This window comes from Stenella coeruleoalba (assembly GCF_951394435.1).
Source record: "Stenella coeruleoalba genome assembly, chromosome: 16".
Taxonomy (NCBI): domain Eukaryota; kingdom Metazoa; phylum Chordata; class Mammalia; order Artiodactyla; family Delphinidae; genus Stenella; species Stenella coeruleoalba.
The window spans coordinates 16162196-16185583 of NC_137162.1; the positions used below are offsets into that span (position 1 = coordinate 16162196).

General features: G+C 35.8%; 1 protein-coding gene across 1 annotated transcript in view; it reads left to right on the top strand.

Annotated features, from left to right (window-relative positions):
* The window catches only part of CCDC186 (coiled-coil domain containing 186), a 48830-nt gene extending 25886 nt beyond the window's left edge, over positions 1 to 22944 (top strand). Inside the window, exons 5-16 of the mRNA XM_079900310.1 lie at positions 499 to 711; positions 1617 to 1736; positions 5295 to 5399; positions 5866 to 5964; positions 6131 to 6217; positions 7784 to 7926; positions 11072 to 11327; positions 11977 to 12166; positions 13358 to 13438; positions 15881 to 16091; positions 17341 to 17560; positions 18245 to 22944. Of these exons, the coding sequence (XP_079756436.1) occupies positions 499 to 711; positions 1617 to 1736; positions 5295 to 5399; positions 5866 to 5964; positions 6131 to 6217; positions 7784 to 7926; positions 11072 to 11327; positions 11977 to 12166; positions 13358 to 13438; positions 15881 to 16091; positions 17341 to 17560; positions 18245 to 18328 (1809 nt within the window). The 3' untranslated portion in view covers positions 18329 to 22944. The remainder of the gene's footprint in view (positions 1 to 498; positions 712 to 1616; positions 1737 to 5294; positions 5400 to 5865; positions 5965 to 6130; positions 6218 to 7783; positions 7927 to 11071; positions 11328 to 11976; positions 12167 to 13357; positions 13439 to 15880; positions 16092 to 17340; positions 17561 to 18244) is intronic.
* Positions 22945 to 23388: the final 444 nt, after the last annotated feature.

The following is a 23388-nucleotide window of genomic DNA, read 5'->3' on the forward strand; positions in this document are numbered from 1 at the left end:
AGGAGACGGTGCAGGTAGTACAACCCAGAGAAGGTAGTTGCATAGAGAGGTCACCTGACAGGAACAGTGTATGATTCTGGAGGAGCCAGATCTCATTCTCTGCCTACCGTCCTAATCTTCTGCTTAGTGCCTCCTGTTGGCCAAACCCAACTGGAAGTATGAGGGTAAAGAAACTTGTTGATATGGTCCCTGATGGTCACTTTCCCAGAGCACAGAGTGGGCTAGGAAAGAGTGGAAAAGTGATCTGAAGGAGTAAACAGAAAATAGCAACCATATTAGCTAAAGGAAAAGGAATAGGAAAGGGAAGAAGCAAATATTAATGATATTAATTTGTTCATTGTATCATTTCTCTTTTTTAAAATTTCATGACACAGGTCCTGAAAATCTTGTGTAAAAGACCAAAAAATACATTGGTGATATTATAGGAAAATATTATTTGTTTTAATTAATTTTTATTTGAAAAATATGTTTTATTAATGCTAGATATTATTTTCAAAGGCCAACAAGAAATGTGAAGAAGCACGCCAGGAAAAAGAAGCAATGGTAATGAAGTATGTAAGAGGCGAGAAGGAATCTTTAGACCTTCGAAAGGAAAAAGAGATACTTGAAAAAAAACTTAGAGATGCAAATAAAGAATATGAGAAAAACACTAACAAAATTAAGCAACTTTCTCAGGAGAAAGGACGGCTGCACCAGCTGTACGAAACAAAGGTATAACTTTTGATATTGTATCTTATTTGAAACTTACTCTCTTTGCTTTTCCTTATTTAATCTAATAATCATAACTTAACATGGTTAAACCACTGTTAAACATAAAGTTGTTTTTCTTAGTTTACCTTCAAAGAATGCTTTAATAATTCCAATATCTTGTTACTTAGCTCCAAAAAGTTTTTCCTATGAAAAGATGAGAAACTGACATGTTGTTTATTAGACAGATCTTTTTAAAAACTTCCTTTTAAAATCTGCATGTTGAAGAAATGACTTTGTGCTTCACAGGAAGATTTTATTTTGGTAAAAGATATACATGGTGTGTCAAAATGTGAGTAGTTTTTCAGCCAGAAGTATACTTTGACCAGAATCTTAATGTAACACTTACTTATACATCATAGAATTTATATTTTACTTGTAGAAAAACATGTTCTTACATGCTGTCCAAGGAGATTTAATTACTGTGCTATTTAGAATCCTTGCTATTAACTAGCATCCTCATGGCGTAGTCTTGTGTCCAGTAGGTTATCATTTCTTGGTAATCAATGATATTTTTTATTAATTAACTTTTAGTTCAGGAATGTTGTCATTGTCTCAAGAATTCTGGCAAAACCAATTTAATTCATATTTCACCTTAATGTCAGCCAGTTGAGAAGAATCAGAAAGGTACGCTTATATTCACAGTGTACTAGTTGGTTAAAATATAAATATTAATCATCTTATGTCTGTTAATTGGTTTTAGGCTTTTACTGTCCTCTTATGAATTGAACTTTAAGTCAGTTTATAGGCCGTAATGTGCTAGCCCTGAATTATAGTGTTATTGCATTAATTATCTTGAGATATAAAAGATACACAAATGATTGGTTGGTTGTTTAAATGAAAAATATGACCTGGTGATATTATTTTAGGAAGGTGAAACTACTAGACTCGTCAGAGAAATAGACAAATTAAAGGAAGATATCAACTCTCAAATCATTAAAGTAAAATGGGCACAAAACAAATTAAAAGCAGAAATGGATTCACACAAGGTGAGTACTGTAATACAGTGGAAAAATTATTAGAATCAGTTTTAAGAGCACATGCAGTAATAGTTATTAATGAGGCATAAAGCTTAGTGACTCCTGTAGGATAGCTTGGGCCTGAATATTTGGTGATCATAAAAAGATACTTCCTTGCATGATTTACATATTAAATTGGATAGAATGTTGTTTTAGCATTCATTGTTTTTAACCCCCCAATGACTTTGTTCTTTAAGCATTTTTAGTGTTCTATATTTTATATTAAACATTGTCAGGTTCGGGGGAAGAGGAGAATATGTAGGTTATCAAAATTGAAAGTAAACTCTGGAAATTCTTAAAAAAATGTTAGTGATGATACAATTCTTATAATCAAGAAATATGAATTTTTATTTAAATATAAACATAACAAAGAAAGTTTCCTTATCTGTTTATTATGAATATAATTCTATTTGTATTGTGTATAATGAATATCATATTATTAAACAATATAATAAAAAGTGGTGATAAAGGCTGGTACCTGATGCCATAATTTTAAGCAGTAACTGAACTGGTATAAGCAGTAATAAAAATCTGAAGATGATAGAATGTGAAGTAAAAAAAAAACTTTGAAATATGATTTAAACAAAAGAGCCATGTTATTTATAACAGTTACCACATTTTCAAAAATAGGCTTAATGATATTGTTTAAATTATCATTGGCATCTCTTTAAATAATCCTAAGTTGGTAGAACTGTTAACCTTTGGATATTTGTATATTATAATATCAGAGAAAACTGTAGGGAGAAGTGTCTGTTGACAGTGGTCAAAGATAGGTTAGAGAATGGTAGGTTTCTGAGCTAATTGCTGATCAGCAAATGAGTGTTAGGAAACTATATGGGCAGAGAAAGAACTGCCAGAAGGAGTAGGGGCAACAATCCTTAGGGCTCACACAGGGCTACAAACCATTTGAAATTGTATTTGACACAGGAGTCTCTCAATTGCTGTGTTTTGAATAAATGAAGTGAGTACCTACTATGTATCAGGCTCTGTTTTAGTTATTGATGATATAGAAGTGGGGGGGTAAAACAGATAAAGTTCTGTTCTCTATCTCTCTCTCCTTCTTCTTGTTGAGCTAATATTCTCATATTTTAAAAAACAATATTTGAAAAAGCCTTCAAATGTTTAAATTTTAAAAGTAACACAGTTTTAATATAAGTGAAATTATTTTTAAAAGACCTGCAACTGAAAGTATGTAAGTAGGCACTTAATTGTATGGTAGGTTTATCCAAAAACAAAATGATGTATAAGAAGCCGTGTGTGAAGGATAGATGCAATTTACATTAAGAGATGACAGGAAAGGCATTCCAAGTGGAGGAACAGCAAGATAAGAGAGAAAAGGGAGATGAATATTTGGTGTTTGAGAAAACCAACCTAACTAGAACAGAAGGTTTATGTTAGGTATTCCTTCGTTAATTCAACACTTATTACATGAACAATTAATATGTGGCAACTACTGAGCTAGGTGTTATCCAGAAGCTGTATCCTCAGTGGGGGAAGCATGTAAGCTGCTGTACAATGTATCAAGTGTTACAATCTAGGGATTCCCTGGATTCTATCTATGGGAAGGCAGAATAGCAACTTCTACCCCTTTCTGAAGGGAAGCTACTAGGAGGAGATGATACCTAAACTCTCATTTGAAATCCACATAATAGCCCAAATTATGGGACTGGATGGGTACTCTGAAGGAGAACGTTGGAGCTACAGGGTAGGGCTGTACTGGGACAGTCACCACAGGAAGTCTAGCTAGTCAAGGAGACAGCGAAGGCAATGATGAAGTGGGCAAAAACAGGAGTATGTTGTCTTGTAAACAGAGGAAGGCTATTCAGAGTCTGGAGTGATCAGAACTGGAACAGGTAAGTCAAGAAGAAGAAATGAGAAAAAGCAATTGGATTTGATGAGGAAGTAGTCCCTGCAGACCTTCAGAATTGTTATTTTAGGAGAGTAGTTAGGAACAGAAACCAAATTGCAGCATGAATCCGTAAAAAAGTTTTGAATAGATACCTTGGCCATAAACCAAACAATTGACTTTTTATGGATCTACAAAGAACTGCTTAAACACTTTGCTCTTTTTGTCTTTTCAGGTTAGTAACTTCTAGTGATTTGATGAAAACTCTATCAAATTTAACTTTATTTAATGACTATCAATTAACTGTTCAGGCCACATTTAGTTTTTTGTCAGAAGCATAAAATGTTATTACTAAAATAGTATCTGACTCCAGTGGCAGTGCTACGACAAGAGCTTTCTCTACTGTCTGGTCATTGTTCTCACCATTCATCACATCACTATGCCAACCTTGTTACTGTCTGTAAAGGAAAAACCCAGTTTTCCTTCAGTGTAGGGAAAAATCCAGTTCTCCCTACTGTGGGTTTCTTCCCTTTGTGTCTCTTTTACTTTTACACAGAACACTTCACTTCTGTCACTTCTGGTTACCAATGTGAGAAGGCTTTTCCCCACAACAAGCAATTCTCTGTGATACCAGCTGAGTGGCCTACAACTTAACTCAGTTTTGACACTATCGATCCAGAGATAGTGTCAGATCCCCCAGGTTAAAGGCTCAGTCCCACAAGATTTCCCCCACCTCCCACTTCAGGCACCAGTCCCAAGCCCAGGTTATGACCTGTTCTTCTGATCAACTGGCTATAGATTGGAGGTTCTAACAACCCCCCCGCCTTGGGTTCAAAAATTTGCTACAGGGCTTCCCTGATGGCACAGTGGTTGAGAGTCCGCCTGCCGATGCAGGGGACACGGGTTTGTGCCCTGGTCCGGGATGATCCCACGTGCCGCGGAGCGGCTGGGCCCGTGAGCCATGGCCACTGCGCCTGCGCGTCCGGAGCCTGTGCTCCGCAACGGGAGAGCCCACAGCAGTGAGAGGCCCGCGTACTGCAAAAAAAAAAAAAAAAAAAAATTTGCTACAGTACCACACAGAACTCAGGGAATGAGTACAGTTATTTACCTTTACCAGTTTATTAAAGGACATTATAAAGGGTCAGATGAACAGTGAGATAAAGAGATACATAAGGTGAGGTCTGGGAAGGTCCCAAGTGCAGGAGCTTCTGTCCCTCTGGAGTTAGGGTTTGTCACCTTCCCGATATTGGATGTGTGCACCATCTGGAAGCTCCCCAAGCCTCATACTTTTGTTTTTTTGTGGAGGCTTCATCACATAGGCTTGAGATTGATCATTAACTCCATTTTTACCCTTCTGCCTTCTCAAGGGAATGGGGGACAGGGTTGAAAATTCCAAGCTTCTAACCATGACTTGGTCTTTCTGGGGACCAGCTGTCATCCAGAAGTCCAGTCAGAGTCACCTCAGTAGAACAAAAGACACTCCTATCACTTGGGAAATTATGAGGATTTCAGGAGCTCTGTGGCAGGAACAGAGGTTAAAGACCAGTATTAGAACAAGAGATGCTCCTGATGTTTTTATCACTTAAAAAATTACAAGAGTTTTAGGAGCTCTGTGCCAGGAACTGGGGACAGAGACCAATATATATTTTCTATCATCTCACATTGTCTTTTTGTCAATGCAGGAAACCAAAGATAAACTCAAAGAGACAACAACAAAATTAACTCAAGCAAAGGAAGAAGCAGATCAAATTCGGAAAAATTGTCAGGATATGATAAAAACATATCAGGTATGCTTAAATTTTTGAATAGATTAGTAACAAATTATGCCAGATATCAGTAATCTTGTTTCATAAATTTTTGTATCTACAATATTCGAAGTGTGGAATAGATTTGGTAGGGCAGCTAAATTAAATACAGGCTATTTCCTATGTTAAAGTACTTGCAGGTTAAATAGAGATCTTACTAGAGAAGTTTTTAACCAAATAAAAACACTAGAAAACGTTAGAAGAATGAAGAGTACAAGAAAATGTATAACTTAAAAAATGAACCCATTCTATTATGTTATATATGTTAAGTATGCTCTTCTAGTTGGTGCAAAATTGACGTATTTAAAATCTTTGAATACAGTCATCAATTTTACATACATGAGCTATATATTTCACGATGAGGAAACTTAATTGCAAAAGCCTTCTTCACATTTCAAAGCATAAAACTTTAAAAATTGTCATACTTTTGTCATTTCTTTCCCATTAGGAATCAGAAGAAATTAAATCAAATGAACTTGATGCCAAGCTTAGAGTCACAAAAGGAGAACTTGAAAAACAAATGCAAGAAAAATCTAACCAGCTAGAAGTGAGTAGCTTTGTTCTTTGTATACCTTGGATGGTATAATATAGAGGAGAGAAAGAACAAGTACTTATTGTCAGCTACTTTAAGGCCTTCTGGAAGGAGCAGGTAATAAATTTTAGATCTGGTTTAGTATATAATGATTTGTGGTTTCTTTTAAACGTTTTTAAAGATGCATCATGCCAAAATAAAGGAACTAGAAGATCTGAAGAGGACATTTAAGGAGGGCATGGATGAGCTACGAACACTGAGAACAAAGGTAATTCAGTCTTTAGTCATGACTCCAGAGGAAGGATAACTATCTTTAATTTTGTACTCATTCTGATTTTTAAATCTTGGGGAAAGGATATTTATATAGAAATATTCCAAAATCAAATAGTAGCATGTCAATTCCCTAGCAACAAAATTGACTCTTAGAGAAATAAAAGTGTCTTCCATTTCAGTCCCTTTAAAGTGTTTGCCAAACATTCCTGTTTCACAGCACATTTGCTTTATCTATAAGTTATCCTTGGTCCTCTGTTACATGGGCTTTAGAGCTGTGTCAGAAAATAATAGAAAGGGACTGCCCTGGTGGCGCAGTGGTTAAGAATCTGCCTGCCAATGCAGGGGACACAGAGTCGAGCCCTGGACTGGGAAGATCCCACATGCCACGGAGCAACTAAGCCCGTGCGCCACAACTGCTGAGCCTGTGCTCTACAGCCCGTGAGCCACAACTACTGAGCCTGCGTGCCTAGAGCCTGTGTTCCGCAACAAAGAGAAGCCGCCACAATGAGAAGCCTGCGCACCGCAACGAAGAGTAGCCCCGCTTGCTGCAACTAGAGAAAGCCTGCACGCAGCAATGAAGACCCAACGCAGCCAAAAATAAATAAATAAAATTAATTAATGAGAAAAGAAAAGAAGAAAGAAAATAATAGAAAACCTTTACATTTCTCCTAGGTATATTTAATAGTCTTGTATACAGTTTTTTAAAAAAAATGTTTGCTTGCTTGTTTATTTATTTATTTATTTGACTGCGTTGGGTCTTAGTTGCAGCACACAGGATCTTCGTTGCATCATGTGGGGTCTTTCGTTGTGGCATGTGGGCTCTTCATTGCAGCACGCAGGCTTCTCTCTAGTTGTGGCACGCGGGCTCAGTAGTTGCAGCATGCGGGCTCTCTTAGTTGCGGGCTCTCATGTGGGCTCTAGAGCACACAGGCTAAGTAGTTGCGGTGCATGGGCTTAGTTGCCCTACAGCATGGGGGATCTTAGTTCCCTGACCAGGGATTGAACCCACATCCCCTGCATTGGAAGGCAGATTCTTAACCACTGGACCACCAAGGAAGTCCCTTGTATACAGTTTTAATTTCTAACAACCTCTTAAATCTTTTCCAGTGTTATGGTTCTCATTTTAAGAATATTTGCCCTTTTAATATAAGTGTGAAATATGTTATCATTATATATCTTTCATTTATTTAGAAATAGGCTTTTAGGTAACCACCTTGAATTTGCGATCACTTAGTAATTTTTAAAGTGTCTTTCATGTACCTTTCTATTTGTTCTTCATGCCAGTACTTTGAGGCAGATAGGGAAGGTACATCCTCTTTTCAGATGAGAAAATGGAGATTCAGCCAGAATGAAGTGGCATGTTAAAAATCCCATGACTAAATCATGAGAAATCTGAGACTGAAACCCAAGACTGTTAACTTCCTATTATATTTTCTTCATGTTAATTAATATTGCTTCAGAATTTAGCTTAGATTATTAATATATAACCACTGTCTGAAATAGCTAATAAAGAACAAGAAAATATTGTTTGTAGTTTAACTCAATTATGATTATTTGATAGGTAAAATGTCTAGAAGATGAACGATTGAGAACAGAAGATGAACTATCAAAATATAAAGAAATTATTAATCGCCAAAAAGCTGAAATTCAGAATTTATTGGACAAAGTGAAAATTGCAGGTCAGATACAGGAGCAGCATCAAAGGTATAAAATGAGCAACTTCTGTTTATGCTAATCAACAGGCTTTTTGATTCTATCTTGTTTCTGTTTTTAAATGCAATTGTTGCATTAAATAAGAGTAATTTTATATTTTACTAGATAAAAAAAACTTTAATTCCTGTCTTCATTTGAACTTATTTTGGGTTTTCTTTGTAGTTCCCATCACGGCTTCTAAAAAATCAAAGTTTATATTCCCTAAATATTGGCAGTAGTTTGTTTTTTTTTTTTGGCAGTAACTATTTATAAGACAGAATGGATTTGTAGTTTTTTATCCATTCCTTAGCTTTCAAATTCTATTACTTATACACAGTAGGTTTTCTTCTAAAAGATAGATATGTATCTATGTCTATATTTTTGCATGTATGTAGCTCAAGGTCAGGAGGTAACATTATTCCTTGGCTTCTTTTCTTTTTTTTTATAAATTTATTTTATTTATTTTTGGGGGCTGCTTTGGGTCTTTGTTGCTACACACGGGCTTTCTCTAGTTGCGGTGAGTGGGAGCTACTCTTTGTTGTGGTGTGCGTGCTTCTCATTGTGGTGGCTTCTCGTTGCAGAGCACGGGCTCTAGGCATGTGGACTTCAGTAGTTGTGGTGCGTGGACTCAGTGGCTCTAGAGCGCAGGCTCAGTAGTTGTGGCTCACGGGCTTAGTTGCTCCGCAGCAGGTGGGATCTTCCTGGAGCAGGGCTCGAACCTGTGTCCCCTGCATTGGCAGGCGGATTCTTAACCACTGCACCACAAGGGAAGTCCTATTCCTTGGCTTCTTATAAAGCCATTTAGCTAAATTCTACTTACGACATTACCTGAGAGAGCCGGGATTCAGGCTGGATCCAGATACCTTCTTCTTCATACCCTACCAACACCCAGGCTGCTGAGTGTTGCTGAAGAAATCCTCAAGATCATCCAGATTGATGCTGCTATAAATTCATGGTTAGCAACCAACCTCAACTGGGAATCCTAATGCACCTCCAGTCCTACCATATGTCCTTAGTCAGAGCCTTCTCCCCATCTTCTTGGCATTATTCCAAACCTTACTGCTTTCTTCACACTTCTGATCTTCCCTCTCACCTTGCTCTTTACTCTTGTCAGGCGATTACCTCTTACTTCACAGAAAAAAAGGGAGCTGTCAGGTGACAGTTCTCTCAACCTCTTGCTATCAGTCCTATGAACTTGCCTGCATCTGCAGTCATTTCTCTTTTCCTTCTGTTATTATGGAAGAAATGTTCCTATTCTTTCTGAATCAAATTGTGGTCCCTACTCCTACTGTGGATCCCATGCTCTTCTGCCTTCTCAGGGTCTTCCTTGATTATTCCTTCTTTATTCTTTATCTCTTACCTCCCTCTTTTTACTGACTTTTCTTCTTTCTACATTTAAATATTATATCTTAAAAACATCAAAGCTCCTATGATCTCCTTTCTCCCTTTCTTCACAACCAAAAATGTCTTTATAGAATCATCTGTGCTTGTTCTCCATTTCTTCACATGCTTTGTTCTTCTGTTCCTCTCCATTTATTCTAATGCCCCAGCATTCCATTACAGACTGCTAATGCATCCTTAAATATAGTAGATATTTCCCAGATTAAGCCTTGCTTGAATTTTCAGTATGGACACACTAAGCCCATTACCTTTCTTGATATGCTCTGTTCTTTTGGCTTCATTTCCTTGTACTTTCCTGGTGTTCCTACCCACTTTCTGGCCAATCTTTTCTGTCTCCTTGGCAGCCTTCTCTTTATGTCATAAAGCTGTTTTTTGTTCTTATTTTATTATAACCCTGGGTGATCCTAACTCTTCCAGTAGTGTGCTGCAGGACCTTCAAGTTAATTATCATCAACCCTTTTTGCTGAGCTCCAGATACACAAGTATCAAAGACACCTCAAACTTATAATATGTCCAATACTGATTCATGTATCTTGTCCACAAATATGCTTCTCTGATGTTCCTGAGATGAATGATGAGTGTGACATCCACATGATTTTCCAACCCAGGAACCTGGGAGTTACCCTTGGCTCTTCTTTCCTTTCCCTCACACATGTAACCAGTCACAAAATATTTTTGATGCTAACTCTTTAATATCTTTCAAATCCATTTACTGTTTACATCCCCACTGCTGCTACCATTGTCCAAGCCATTATCAGCTCTCCCGGCAAACTGCCAGGGCTTCTAAACTGTTTTGTTTTGGTTTTTTGCTTCCCTTTTAGTCTGTTTCCTACACTGTGGTTAGGATAATCTTTTTTACAAAGGAAATCTCAAACCTCTCAATGATTTCCCATTGCCTCAAGGATTGCCTAGTGAGTTCAGATGGCTTAACATGGCTTGGAAGAGCATTAGTAACCTTGCTTCTCCCTCTGTGCCTTCTCCTTCTTTATTCTGTATTTCAGCAATAGTTGGTTAACAAATGTTAATTAATTGTCTCCTAGGTGCCGAGCCCTGTGTTAAGTGCTAGGATATAGTACTGTCCTTATCCTCATCAGTATTGAACATCTGTTTGTTAGTACCAACAAGAAGTCATTCTCTTGTTCCCTTCCCAGCTTTGCACATACTGTTTCCTCTACCTGGAACATATTTTGTTTTCCCACTCACTGTTACTTTCCCTTTAGCTCAGGAATTAGCAAACTATGGCCCAGAAGCCAAATCCAGCTCACTGCCTCTTTCTGTCAATAAACTTTTTTTTGGGAACACAGCCACTCTCATTCCTTTATGTATTATGTGTGGCTGCTTTCACACTACAGTGGCAGAGTTATAAACAGTTGTAACAAAGGCCATATGCTCCAGAAGCCTACATTGTTTACTGTGTGGGCCTTTTATAGGAAAAGTTTGCTAACCCTTTAAATATTAGTTTACTCATCACTTACACTAGCTTAGGTGACCCACTCTGTGCTTTCATCATCAAAAATGTTTTTTCACACTACTTGACTAAAAGCTCTTTGAAAGCAGGGGCCATGTCAGTCTTGCTTATGTATATTCCCAGCTCTTAGTTCCTAGCATATGTTAGGCATTCATAGTAATCCAAATAAATACTTGGATGAATGAATAAGAGTACCTTCATAAAGAATTTCATTTGATGAAAATTCTCAAACCATTAATGTCTTTTAATAGTTTAATTTTTTTCTTAATTGTAAACCTTGTTTTCTAGAGGTAAACAAGAAATTGAAAATTTGAAGGAAGAAGTGGAAAGTCTTAATTCTTTGATTAATGACCTACAAAAAGACATCGAAGGCAGTAGGAAAAGAGAATCTGAGCTACTACTGTTTACAGAAAAGCTCACTAGTAAGAATGCACAACTTCAATCTGAATCCAATTCTTTGCAGTCACAGTTTGATAAACTTTCCTGTAGTGAAAGTCAGTTACAAAGCCAATGTGAACACATGAAACAGACAAATATTAATTTGGTAAGTATAAGTGTACATTTAACTTTTAAAGCAACATAGCAAGTAGCACAAATTAAATCTCCCTAAAAGCATAAACTTAATGGTAGTTGATTAAACTCTTTTTTTTTTTTTTGGCACTGACTTTCTGATAATTTCAAATGCTATGAGAAATGTCAGTTTTTCCTTTCAACTTATGTAATTTATAATAAAAATTTTTCCCTAACATCATTAGGAAGAAATATTTCACTTTTGAAAGTAAGAAAACCAGGGTTTTTGTTATTCCTAACTGGATTTATTATATATTTCTTAAAAACTTTAAATTTCTATATTTTTATAGCTTAAAAATGGTTTAATATTTCCAAGTAGTGAGAGTATCTTCAGGTTACTCATAGAAATAATTTGAGACTTTAAACCAGAAATAGAGACATGAAAAAAAAAAATACAGAGACCTGTATCACATGTTGTTTTACATGTATAGAATGGCAGATGCATTAATATATCCCCCTGCATTACTGTATAAAGAATTTGAGGAGCTCGTAAACAAAACCTGATAATGAGTGATGACAGAAGAATTTACTATGAAAGACCTTGTATTTTTAAGGTTTTAAACTGTGAACAGTAATTGAAACAGATATTAAAGTTGGTATTTTTTATCTTATTTAATATTTAGGAAAGTAGATTGTTAAAAGAAGAAGAACTGCGAAAAGAGGAAGTCCAGACTCTGCAAGCTGAACTCACTTGTAGACAAACCGAAGTTAAAACACTGAGTACCCAGGTGGAAGAATTAAAAGATGAATTAGTAACTCAAAGACGTAAACATGCCTCTAGTGTCAAGGATCTTACCAAACAACTTCAGCAAGGTATAAAATTTTTCTACACTTAGACCTTGAATGTTTTTGTTTCTTTTCATTGTTAAGGATTTATAGAAAAAGTATATTTTACATCAGTTTCTCCCACATTGATTAGAGCTGTATGTTCTTTTTAATGTATTAATGTTAATAAACCACATGGCTGACCTTCTTGTAGTTCCGTGAATAGTTTATAGCATGTTCTATGTTAAAAGACATTTATTCACAGAACCACAAAATATAAGAATTGAGAAAGTACCTTAGCAAGGCAGTAGTGTCTAGACTTTGTTGATCACATACTGCTGTCAATAAAAAAGTATTTAAGTATTTGTTCTCCAATTTGTATCTAGTTATTTGTAAATTTTAAACATGTATTACTCTAGTTTATGCACATTAGAAAAACATGAAAAATACAAATTTAAAAAGATTAGATTAAATATAAGTATAAATAGAGTTCTGATATTTTCTCCCTACCCTTGTCTGTGAGTTGTTTTGTGCAGCATCTAGGGTACCTGCCCCCACCTTGTAGACCTCTCACTTAGAGATCATTGAACCCTAACCCTTATTCTTAGGGGAAACTGAGACCCACAAAGGTTATAAATTACCTGGACACAACAATTAACATCTAGAACTGGAACCCAGATTTCTTACATTTAAAAATTCATACAAATTGGGGGTCTGTGCTATGTGATTGGATACAAAGATGAATAAGAGATGTATTCTGACATCCTATTCTCTACTATTCCCCACTGCTTTATTTGTATTAAAATAGGGTGAAATATAGTAATATGGTAAAAGAGACTTAGCATTTACTTAATATAAATATATTCAGATATTTGCCATAAGAATTTAGTTTGTTTTCATAGATGTGATTAAAGGGAAATTTTGGGGAAATTTGTGGTAGTGTGGAGCTCTTCGAAATCTTTCAGGACTCCAAAAGTTAGGTTCTGTGTACCTAAGTGATGCCTGTATCAGTTGTTATCATAATGTTGTTTCCATATATTTTGTATATGACCTGTACATTTCTAGATGTCATTTTATATGAATGACCCTACAGCCCTCCTTTCGAAAGTACATGTTCAAGAAGTTTCTCTTGTTGTTTATGCCATTTTGGCCTAAGTGATTTTAGCAATTAAAATCAGAGATAGTGGGGGCCAATGGTCATGACAGTTGTCACAAGTAATCCATTTCTTTTTCCTGCAGCACGAAGAAAGTTAGATCAGGTTGAGAATGGAAGCTATGATAAAGAAGTCAGCAGCATGGGAAGTCGTTCTAGTTCATCAGGTGAAAAACTAATGTTTTTACAGTTGTTTTTTAGTGATTGATTATAAAAAGAAATAGCATTTTTCGGGAATTCCCTGGTGGTCCAGTGGTTAGGGCTCTGTGCTTTCACTGCCGGGGGTGTGGGTTCAATCCCTGGTCAGGGAACTAAGATCCCATGAGCTGCGGCATGGTCAAAAAAAAAAAGGAAAAGAAATAGGACTTTTTGTTTAAAAAGTATCGATATGCTTTTCTTTAATTTTGAATTATAAAAAGCAGTAGTTGTACATGATTATGTTGTAAAAAATATTTCCAGTTAAATGTTTAATCATTAGACAGGGTTTCAAGTTTGTCATGGGTTTCTATACCATCTGTCTTCCTACCTCCTTTTCCATACCTGCTTCTTTATTCTGTGCAACAGTTTACTCTTCCATTTTTAAATTCAGATTTGTATCCATCTATAGAGAGATTTGGTGTAGTATGTGCTTTCGTTTTCTTTTAATTTTATATTACTTTTAACACCTGAGAGCTAATGAAATGGTCATCATTATATATCAGCTTTTATATATATATATTTATGCCTGTGTATTTTTAAATCTTTTTGCTTTTCTCATGGTAAATATACCTATAGTCTAAAGCAAAAATTGAATCTATAAAATTATGATCAGTAGCACTGTGAAAATTATAATTGGCAAAATATCAGCATATTTACCATTTTTGGAATGCCAGGAACCGTGCTAAACGTTTTAAACATATCATTTACTCACAGAACAGCCATGTGAAATAAGTGTTGTATTCCCATTTTACAGATGGGGAAACTTAAGATTCATAGTGGTTGCATGACTTTCCCAAAATCCACAGTAACAGAACTCTCAGGCTCTGGAGTCTGCACGCCACTACATACACTGCCTCCCAGGAGTTGCACATTAGGGGAAAAAACATCATCAACTGTTACAATAGTGGGAAAATTGTGTAGTAGAGAGAACATGGGTTTGAGATTACACATTGGGTATTTAGATCCCAGCTCTACCATTTATTTGTGCATGACCTTGGATAAGATATATTACTTGTCTTAAATCTACATAATAGGGTTAGGAAAAAAATGTGTCTTTGTAGAATAAAAAGGATTAGAAATTCTTCTCAAATGATATTGGTAAAAATAATAGCTAACATGCACTTAGTGCATACTATGTATGCTGTTCATGCACTTCAGACATGTTAACTAATTTAAATGAGGATAGCAGTCCTACGAGGCAAATCATATTATGATTCACATTTTGAAACGAAGTGACCTTGATACAGAGAGTTAACTTGTCCAAAGTCACACAGCTAGAAAGTGGAGAAGTAAGATTTGAACCTAGGAAGACTGGCTCCAGAGCTTAACCCACTGGCTATATTCTGTCTTCTGTCTTTATCTGTGTCTGTCTCAGTTTAATTTTGGTGTCACTTCAGACTTGTTTTTCTGACTTCTCTGGAATTTCTCGTTTCTCTATTGCACTTACTCATTCTGTTCCTGAGAGACATACTAGACCCTTCTTCCTTCCTCCCTCCCTCCCTCCCTCCCTCCCTCCCTTCCTTCCTTATTTATGGCTGCCTTGGGCCTTCATTGTTGTGCACAGGCTCTCTCTAGTTGCCGTGAGTAGGGGCTACTCATTGTTGTGGTGCACGGGCTTCTCATTGTGGTGGCTTCTCTTGTTGCGGAGCACAGGCTCTAGGCACGTGGGCTTCAGTAGTTTTTTTTTTTTTACATCTTTATTGGAGTATAATTGCTTTACAATCGTGTGTTAGTTTCTGCTTTATAATAAAGTGAATCAGTTATACATATGTTCCCATATCTCTTCTCTCTTGCGTCTCCCTCCCTCCCACCCTCCCTATCCCACCCCTCTAGGTGGTCACAAACCACCGAGCTGATCTCCCTGTGCTATGCGGCTGCTTCCCACTAGCTATCTATTTCACGTTTGGTAGTGTATATATGTCCATGCCACTCTCTCACTTTGTCCCAGCTTACCCTTCCCCCTCCCCATATCCTCAAGTCCATTCTCTAGTAGGTCTGTGTCTTTATTCCTGTCTTACCCCTAGGTTCTTCATGACATTTTTTTTTCTTAAATTCCATATATATGTGTTAGCATAAGGTATTTGTCTTTCTCTTTCTGACTTACTTCAGTAGTTTTGGCGCACGGGCTTAGTTGCTCTGTGGCATGTGGGATCTTCCCGGACCAGGGATTGAACCCGTGTCCCCTGCATTGGCAGGCAGAGTCTTAACCACTGTGCCACCAGGGAAGCCCTAGACCCTTTTTTCTATCATCAATGTATTCAGAAACAAGAACTCAGGTCACGTATGACTTGTGTTCTGGACCCAACTCTGTTAAATTGAATATGTGAAAATGATACTAGAAGAAATAATATATGAGATTAGAGTTGACTCCAGACTAAGTACAATAAGTGGATTTTTTTTTTTGTCTTCAGGGTCCCTCAATGCTCGAAGCAGTGCAGAAGATCGATCTCCAGAAAATACTGGGTCGTCAGTAGCTGTGGATAACTTTCCAGAAGTAGACAAGGCCATGCTGATTGAGAGGATAGTAAGGCTGCAGAAGGCACATGCTCGGAAAAATGAAAAGATAGAATTTATGGAGGATCACATCAAACAATTGGTGGAAGAAATTAGGAAAAAAACAAAGTATGTATTATTATGGTACTGTAATGTGTGTTCAAAATACCATTATTCACATGGTAAAGTTATTGTGTTCAAAATTAGTCATATCAAGAGCTTTTCTTTCAAAAAATAGTTCTTAAAACTATAGTCACTCAGTTCCCAATCTTTTACTGATAACTTATTTATGTTCTAGGTTTTGGGACTACAGACATTAAAGAAAACACAGGTCTTTCCTTTAAGGTGATACAGAGTTCAGTAGACACTAATTTTTTAAGAGACTAAAATACCTTTGGACTTAAAAACAGATAGTACTCTACTTAGCTTTTTATTTTCAAGATGGTGGTTTTAAGAGATACTGGGGTTGTGGATTATCATTCCTGTTGGGCAGGACATAGTGAGTTATTATTGGGCATCTACTAAATATAGTAGAGAAATATAAATATAAGGCACTGTGCCTGTGACTTAACAGTATCTCATTGATTTCTTAAAACTACCCAGGGAGAGAATGAGTCCTCTAGTTCAGGGGTCCCCAACTCCCGGCAATGCAGGCTCCCCATTGCTCGCATTGCTGCCTGAAGTAGCCCACCCCACGCCCCAGGCCGTGGAAGAATTGCCTTCCACGAAACTGGTCCCTGGTGCCAGAAAGGTTGGGGACCACTGTGTCTAATTTGATAGGTTAATTAATTGGGGCTCAGGTCAAATTACTAAATGTTCCAGAGTCACCACTCATCCTGTAAGTGACAGACCGAGAGTTGGAAATCCAAACCCAGCTCTGACTGGCTCCAGAGCCTGTGCTGGGCCAAATTCCTCTCACAGATACCATATTCATTTAAGTAGTATTGTGGGTCTTTACCCATGACTTAAAAATTTTTATTTTGAAATAAGTTTAGACTTAGAGAAAAATTTGCCCATGACTTTTAAATGAAAAAGAGTAAAACACAGTTTTAAGTTTAATGACAGGAAAATAGAAAATATTAACTGAAACTGGAACAATAAATTGCTCACATATTTTGATTTAAAGTAATAAGGAAAAAATAGAAAAGCAATGTTTATGTATCTTTAATCTAAATACCATGTTAGAACAAAAATGGGATTGTTTAAGAAACCATCTGAATAAGGAAAACCCCTTTATTTTCTAATATAGTTCTGTTATTAACTAATAGATAATTACTTTATGCTAATCATCTTTAAGCTTATGATTAGTTGACTCTTGCAAATTACAGTGTTTGTAATTCTGCAAGGCCATAACTGATAGTGTCGTTTTATTTTGCAGAATAATTCAGAGTTACGTTTTACGAGAAGAATCAGGCACACTTTCTTCAGAGGCATCTGATTTTAACAAAGTCCATTTAAGTAGACGGGGTGGCATCATGGCATCTTTATACACATCCCATCCAGCTGATAGTGGATTAACATTGGAACTCTCTTTGGAGATCAACCGAAAACTACAGGCTGTTTTGGAGGATACGTTATTGAAAAATATTACTTTGAAGGTATTTGTATTTCTCATTCACTTACCAACCAATAAACATGACAAAAATGGTGCCTCTTTCATAGTTCAATCCAACACATGGATGGACTATTTCTGTAATGCAGGGTAGCCGTTTTTTCCATATATAAAATTTTGTGTTTTTCTCTTTTTGAAAAGTACAATTTTTTAAATTAGCAGGAAAGAAAGAAATAGCAAAAAAATCAGTTTAGCTGTTGGATAGACGCTAAGATGAGTCATTTACCGAGTAATTTACTTTGCAATGGGTGGCCTTTGACATATATTACAATTAGTTATAATTGATTACTGAGACTTTAAGATTGAGGCATTTATTTTCTAATGTATTCCAGCTTTATTTTATTTTTTGCAGCTGTTATCTGACCCAGCTATTCTATCTGTGCTGTTTGGGCCTTGATGGTTAGTAATGGATTTAAAAAATAATTTTTTTAATCTGGTAATATTTTTAGGCACTAAAATTTGCTATAGCTTCAGTAAAAAGAGTTTCTGACTCTGAAGTGTACAGGATTACTTTACTGAAAACAGCCGTGTGCCTAGTTTATCTTGCATGGCATTTAAGACTGTCACTGTTTCAGTTCAGAATTTAGGCAAAAATAGTTCAAACTGAATCTTTTTACTTATTATACTTAGTAGTTCTGTTTTCTTTTCCCTCTTTTTCCAATTGTTAAAGGAAAATCTGCAAACACTTGGAACAGAAATAGAACGTCTTATTAAACACCAGCACGACCTAGAACAGAGGACAAAGAAAACCTAACACAAAGTTCTTCCTCAGTAAACAGACAAAAGCTACACAAGGAGCAGGTGCCATTGCCCAGTATTGTTGGAAACTTTTCCCTGCTTTGTGTGTCAGCCAGTAAAAAATTTGTTTTGCTTCATCTGTATAAAAAAGTACCTTTTTACAATACAAGTGCATTGCTGTGTATACTGTAAGAATGTAAGCTTTGATGAAACTTGTTTTTGTGTGGTGACAGCCTGTCATTGAATCAGAACAACTTATTTAATTTGCTGATAGTCATATGAAGTGCTGAACATTATGACAAGGGCTTTTGAAAACCCCTTCTCCATATTTCTTCCCTTTAAAATATATAATCTCAAAAATGATTTCACTTTTTAAAATTATGCATGAAAGGACAGGTGTTAATCATTCAGTAATATGCTATTTCTCCAACATGAAGAAAACTAAAGAAGTGATAAAAACTTGTTTTGACATTCTAATATAACATTTGCTTGTGTGTTAGGGATGCCAATGAGTTCTTAAACCATTTGATTTTAATGGAAGCTAATAGGAAAGCTAGCTTTTGGTAACTAGCAATGATCAGGCATTGTATGCCCCTGTCAGGTTTCCTTATTTGTGCTAGGTACATTTTTTTCAGATTCGAATTGAGTTAATAGTTGAGTTTTTTAAATCTCCAGTTACATAAAATATGATTTTAAATAATCTGCTCATTTAGAGAATTCCTGTGGACTTCAGTTATATTTTAAAATGTGAAATGGATTAGTCTCATTAGAACAGAGAGATGAATAATGAATTCTTTGAAACTGAAGTACTTTAGTTTTACTGACATCAAGTATAAAGATAAATTTAAGATATTTATAAAGAACCAGTTCCCAAGAAAATCCAGCATATGGCACTGTTAACCATTTTATCTGTGCACCATTCTTTACTATTGGTATAATTATATATTATAGTGGGGTGATCTTACAGTCCCCAGATATGATATGTTTGGTATATTTATTTAAAATACAAAATAATTACATCTCCGTAACCAAAGGAATTTTAGAACCAAATTTATGTATCCTGTTGGAGTTTTACAATATTTATGATGTACACTTAAATGTTGACAGTCATAGTATCAGTATTTCTGTCATTGAATTTTTTTCTCACCTCTTGTAATTTCTCACTTATTTTAATTTTTGTGTGTGGTTTTTCACATTTCATTATATTCAGATAATTTCTATAGTAGATACCTTGGCACATACACAGATGTTGCAGCAAGCCTCATTTCGTTTTGGATTTTCGCCAACTTCTTTCTCCCCTTAACAGAAGTAAGCTTTGCGGTGGATTAAAAGCCTTTAAAGAATTGTGCGGCAGGGCTTCCCTGGTGGCGCAGTGGTTGAGAGTCCGCCTGCCGAAGCAGGGAACACGGGTTCGTCCCCTGGTCCGGGAGGATCCCACGTGCCGCGGAGCAGCTGGGCCCGTGAGCCATGGCCGCTGGGCCTGCGCGTCCGGAGCCTGTGTTCCGCAATGGGAGAGGCCACAACAGTGAGAGGCCCACGTAGCGCAAAAAAAAAACAAAAAAACAAGAATTGTGTGGCTTTAAAAGTTGGGCTGGGCTTATGGTGGCAATTTCCCTTTAATGTGTTTCAACTTTTTTTTTTAAATGAACATTGCTTAAAAAGATTAGTTACTAAGGATTAGATAATTCAATGTAGCATTTTTTCTGTCTATTGAGTTATATGTTGTCATCTAAAAACAAAATCTTTTCACTTCAGAATGGAAATACAAGTTCAGAAACATTTTATATTTAAAATAGCTATAAAACGTTTAGCCTTACCATAACGTATCTTGTTCTTTTTACCAGTAATAATTTATCAAAATAAAGAAATAAGAGGGTAAGTGCAATCACATCTGAATTATTTTCCTAGTTGTTTTTGACAATACTGTCGATACTCCCAAAGACTATTTAGAGTAGTCAACATAACTAAATTTATATAGCTTCTTATGTGATATAGATTCATACACTACAATATTTGTTTTTTTCCTCCCAAGACACAAAATATATTAATGGAGACCAAATAGTGGTCAGAACCATAGTATTCTATGTCTATACACCTTAAAAATATATATACATTTTTTTGCATACATATATTACATATGAAAATGAAACATTCCAATATTAACATTTGTGCCAGCATTCACTCAGAGAAGTTTAATGGTTAAACAATTTTAGAAGAATGTAATTATAAACCATATTTTGACTTATTATTACTTTTCCCACCCATAAATGTATGGAACTGTGGAAAACTTGAAGAAAATGCTTTATTTTCCTTTTGCTCCTTAGTTTCTACTATATCCTTTTGTATATGGATCAGGACTGAGCAAAATGTGTACAAAAATGTGCATTTATCAGCTCCCTCTCTCTAAACTGATTCACAGACAGATTCTGATGTAAACATTTAGAGGACCTTCTACCCTTACTGTACTGAATATATGGAGAGAAGAATGGGGTGTCTAGAAAAGGAAAATGGTCCAGATAAACTTGAGATCTAGGAGAAATTTTGTTTTATGTGTTTATTATTAATTGAACACATCAAATGCTGTTTTTGTTAGCAGTATTTTGGTTTCTTTGAGCAGGAAATGATTTTTTTGTGTGTGTATATATATGTATACACTTTGCTAGGTTCACTTTTAAAGTGCATACTTGCTGTGACTCCCTTTTTCCCATACCACTTCAAACGTTAGCCTGATAAGTTTTAAGGATTGAAAATGGTGGGTTTGGGCAGAAGAATGAGTTTAAACTTTAGTGTTGTTTTTTTTTTTTAAACTTTCTATCCATAACCATTTAAAGCAGATTATCTTGAAATTAAATTTTGTCAGGCTACCAACATGTTATTTATTCATGTAATAAACATAGTTATTAGAAACCTCTTATTGCCAGGCACCATACAGGGTATCATCATTATACTGGTAGACAGACCAGACAGGGCAATTCCTGTCCTTACGGAGCTTATGGTCTAGTGAAAACAGCTGGGAGGCAGTAGGAGCGGCTCTTTAAGCCTCTGCAGCTCACAACCAGCCCCTGTTGGAAGAGGGTTAATTCACTTGTGCAAGTAGGTGACCCAGAAGTCTCACTCTGGCGTGAAGCTGTGGGAAATGAATCCTTGCTGAGGTACGCTGAGAGCAGATTGCTGTTTTCATGGTGGTTCTGCACATTCCTAACTTTTTCACAGCTTGATGTTTATTCTTTAAGAAGAAGGAAAAAAATCCAAAGACTATAAAATGGTATTTGATTTTTGCCATTTTAGTAAATTATTAATGTCTACTTGATGCTTATAAAGATGAATCTAATCACATTGTCATGCATATTACCAAACTTTGTTTTGCAGTATACTCTAAAGACTTTTACATATAATTTTAGACCAAGATTTACCAGTAGAAGGAAAAAAGCACTAGAAACCATTAATATTGTAAATGTTATATATGCTACCGTGGTGAAAATATTTTTATCAATCATGTTATTCCATATCATTAATTTGCCTTATGGATGCTGAGTCCAGTGGTCTATCTTCCAGTAACCTTTTTAAAACAAAACAATTCTTTTTTGACACTAAGATTGTTAATTTTTAACACCAGTTGGTGGCACTAGAAACCTGAAAATTTTCAAGGCTGAACAAGAGAAGATAATCCAAACAAAGAATTTTCAGGAAAATAAATGAAAAATATAATTGTATATTAAAGATGTATTTTTCTTCTGGAATGAAATTCTTTTTTAAAATGCATATGGCTGTCCATTTTGACTATGATGAAACTTGTTTACCTTCCAAAGTTCATATATATATATGTGTGTGCATTGTACAGATAATCTTTAGTTTGATTATACTGTTCATTTTGTAAATATGTTTCTGTATAAAATGAAGCTTTTCAAGAGAATTTTATGTATATATTGTACTTATTAAATAGGTAATGCCTATTTACCAAGTTGTATTTTACTGGCATCTTTGTTTATTTATTTACGCACACCACTTGCTAACAGACTGATTCTCCAGACTTGGCAAAACCTGATACAGATTGCTTGAATTTTCTTTTTTAAAACCAGATTGAGAATGTTTGCTTTCCATTTTTGTCTTTACTGATTACCATTAAAAGTCAGTGAACAATAGTAAGCAAACTGAATGCCACATTGTATTTTAAATTTTTGTTTAAATTATTGATAGCAAAATTCAGCCTTTTATAAAAGGCCTTTTATACATGCCTATGTGAAAATTTCTCATTGAACTTGACAAGCCAGTAATAAATTCAGATTTTCCACAAAATTATGGAACTTACTTGCCCGAATTATCCAGCTTTAACAATAAAGATCTAATACGTTCAATAAAAATATATTGAAATGGCATTAATTTCATGAAGGTAATGTGTATGGTGGATATTTCACATCACAATGTGTTGTTTTCCATTTCTCTTAACAGTTCAAGTACACAGATTATGCAACGTTCCTTAAAGAGTTTACTATTGGAAAGAATCCCCTGAAATCAGGATCCTTGGAATAAAGGTAAAAGTGATAGAATAGAGGAAGCTTTCCTGACATCCTTAATAGTCTGCGTTCAGCAACTTGTAGATTTGTTTGCAAGAGAAAGGAATATATGAAAGAAGAGGGTGAGTTATTGGAAGAGTATTGGCTTACGGTTCTTCAGTGTGACCCACAGTCGTAAAAGACCGTTCCAACAAACTTAAATCCAAGTCTGTTTTTTCTTAATAAAGTCTGCTTCAATCAATGAGTGTAGAATGAATGCACACTTCTTCAGGACCAGCAACTGGGGAGGATGCCTCTGGCTGACCAATGCTAATGCTCTTTTAATGATTCTGAGAACAGTGTGACTAGACTTGATGTCCCTGCCCCTGCAGAGATGCACCATTAATTCCTAAGTTACATTTAAGAGACTTGATTCTTATTTTTTAAAAGAAGCATCCACTTAAGTAGTTTTCTATTTCTGAAGAATTTTCAGCCTTTAAATTGTCCAAAGGCCATGCTTCTTGCCAGTCAGACTTGCCAGTCTGCCCCCTAATTGTACTTCAAAAAAAAGGATAGGATGTTA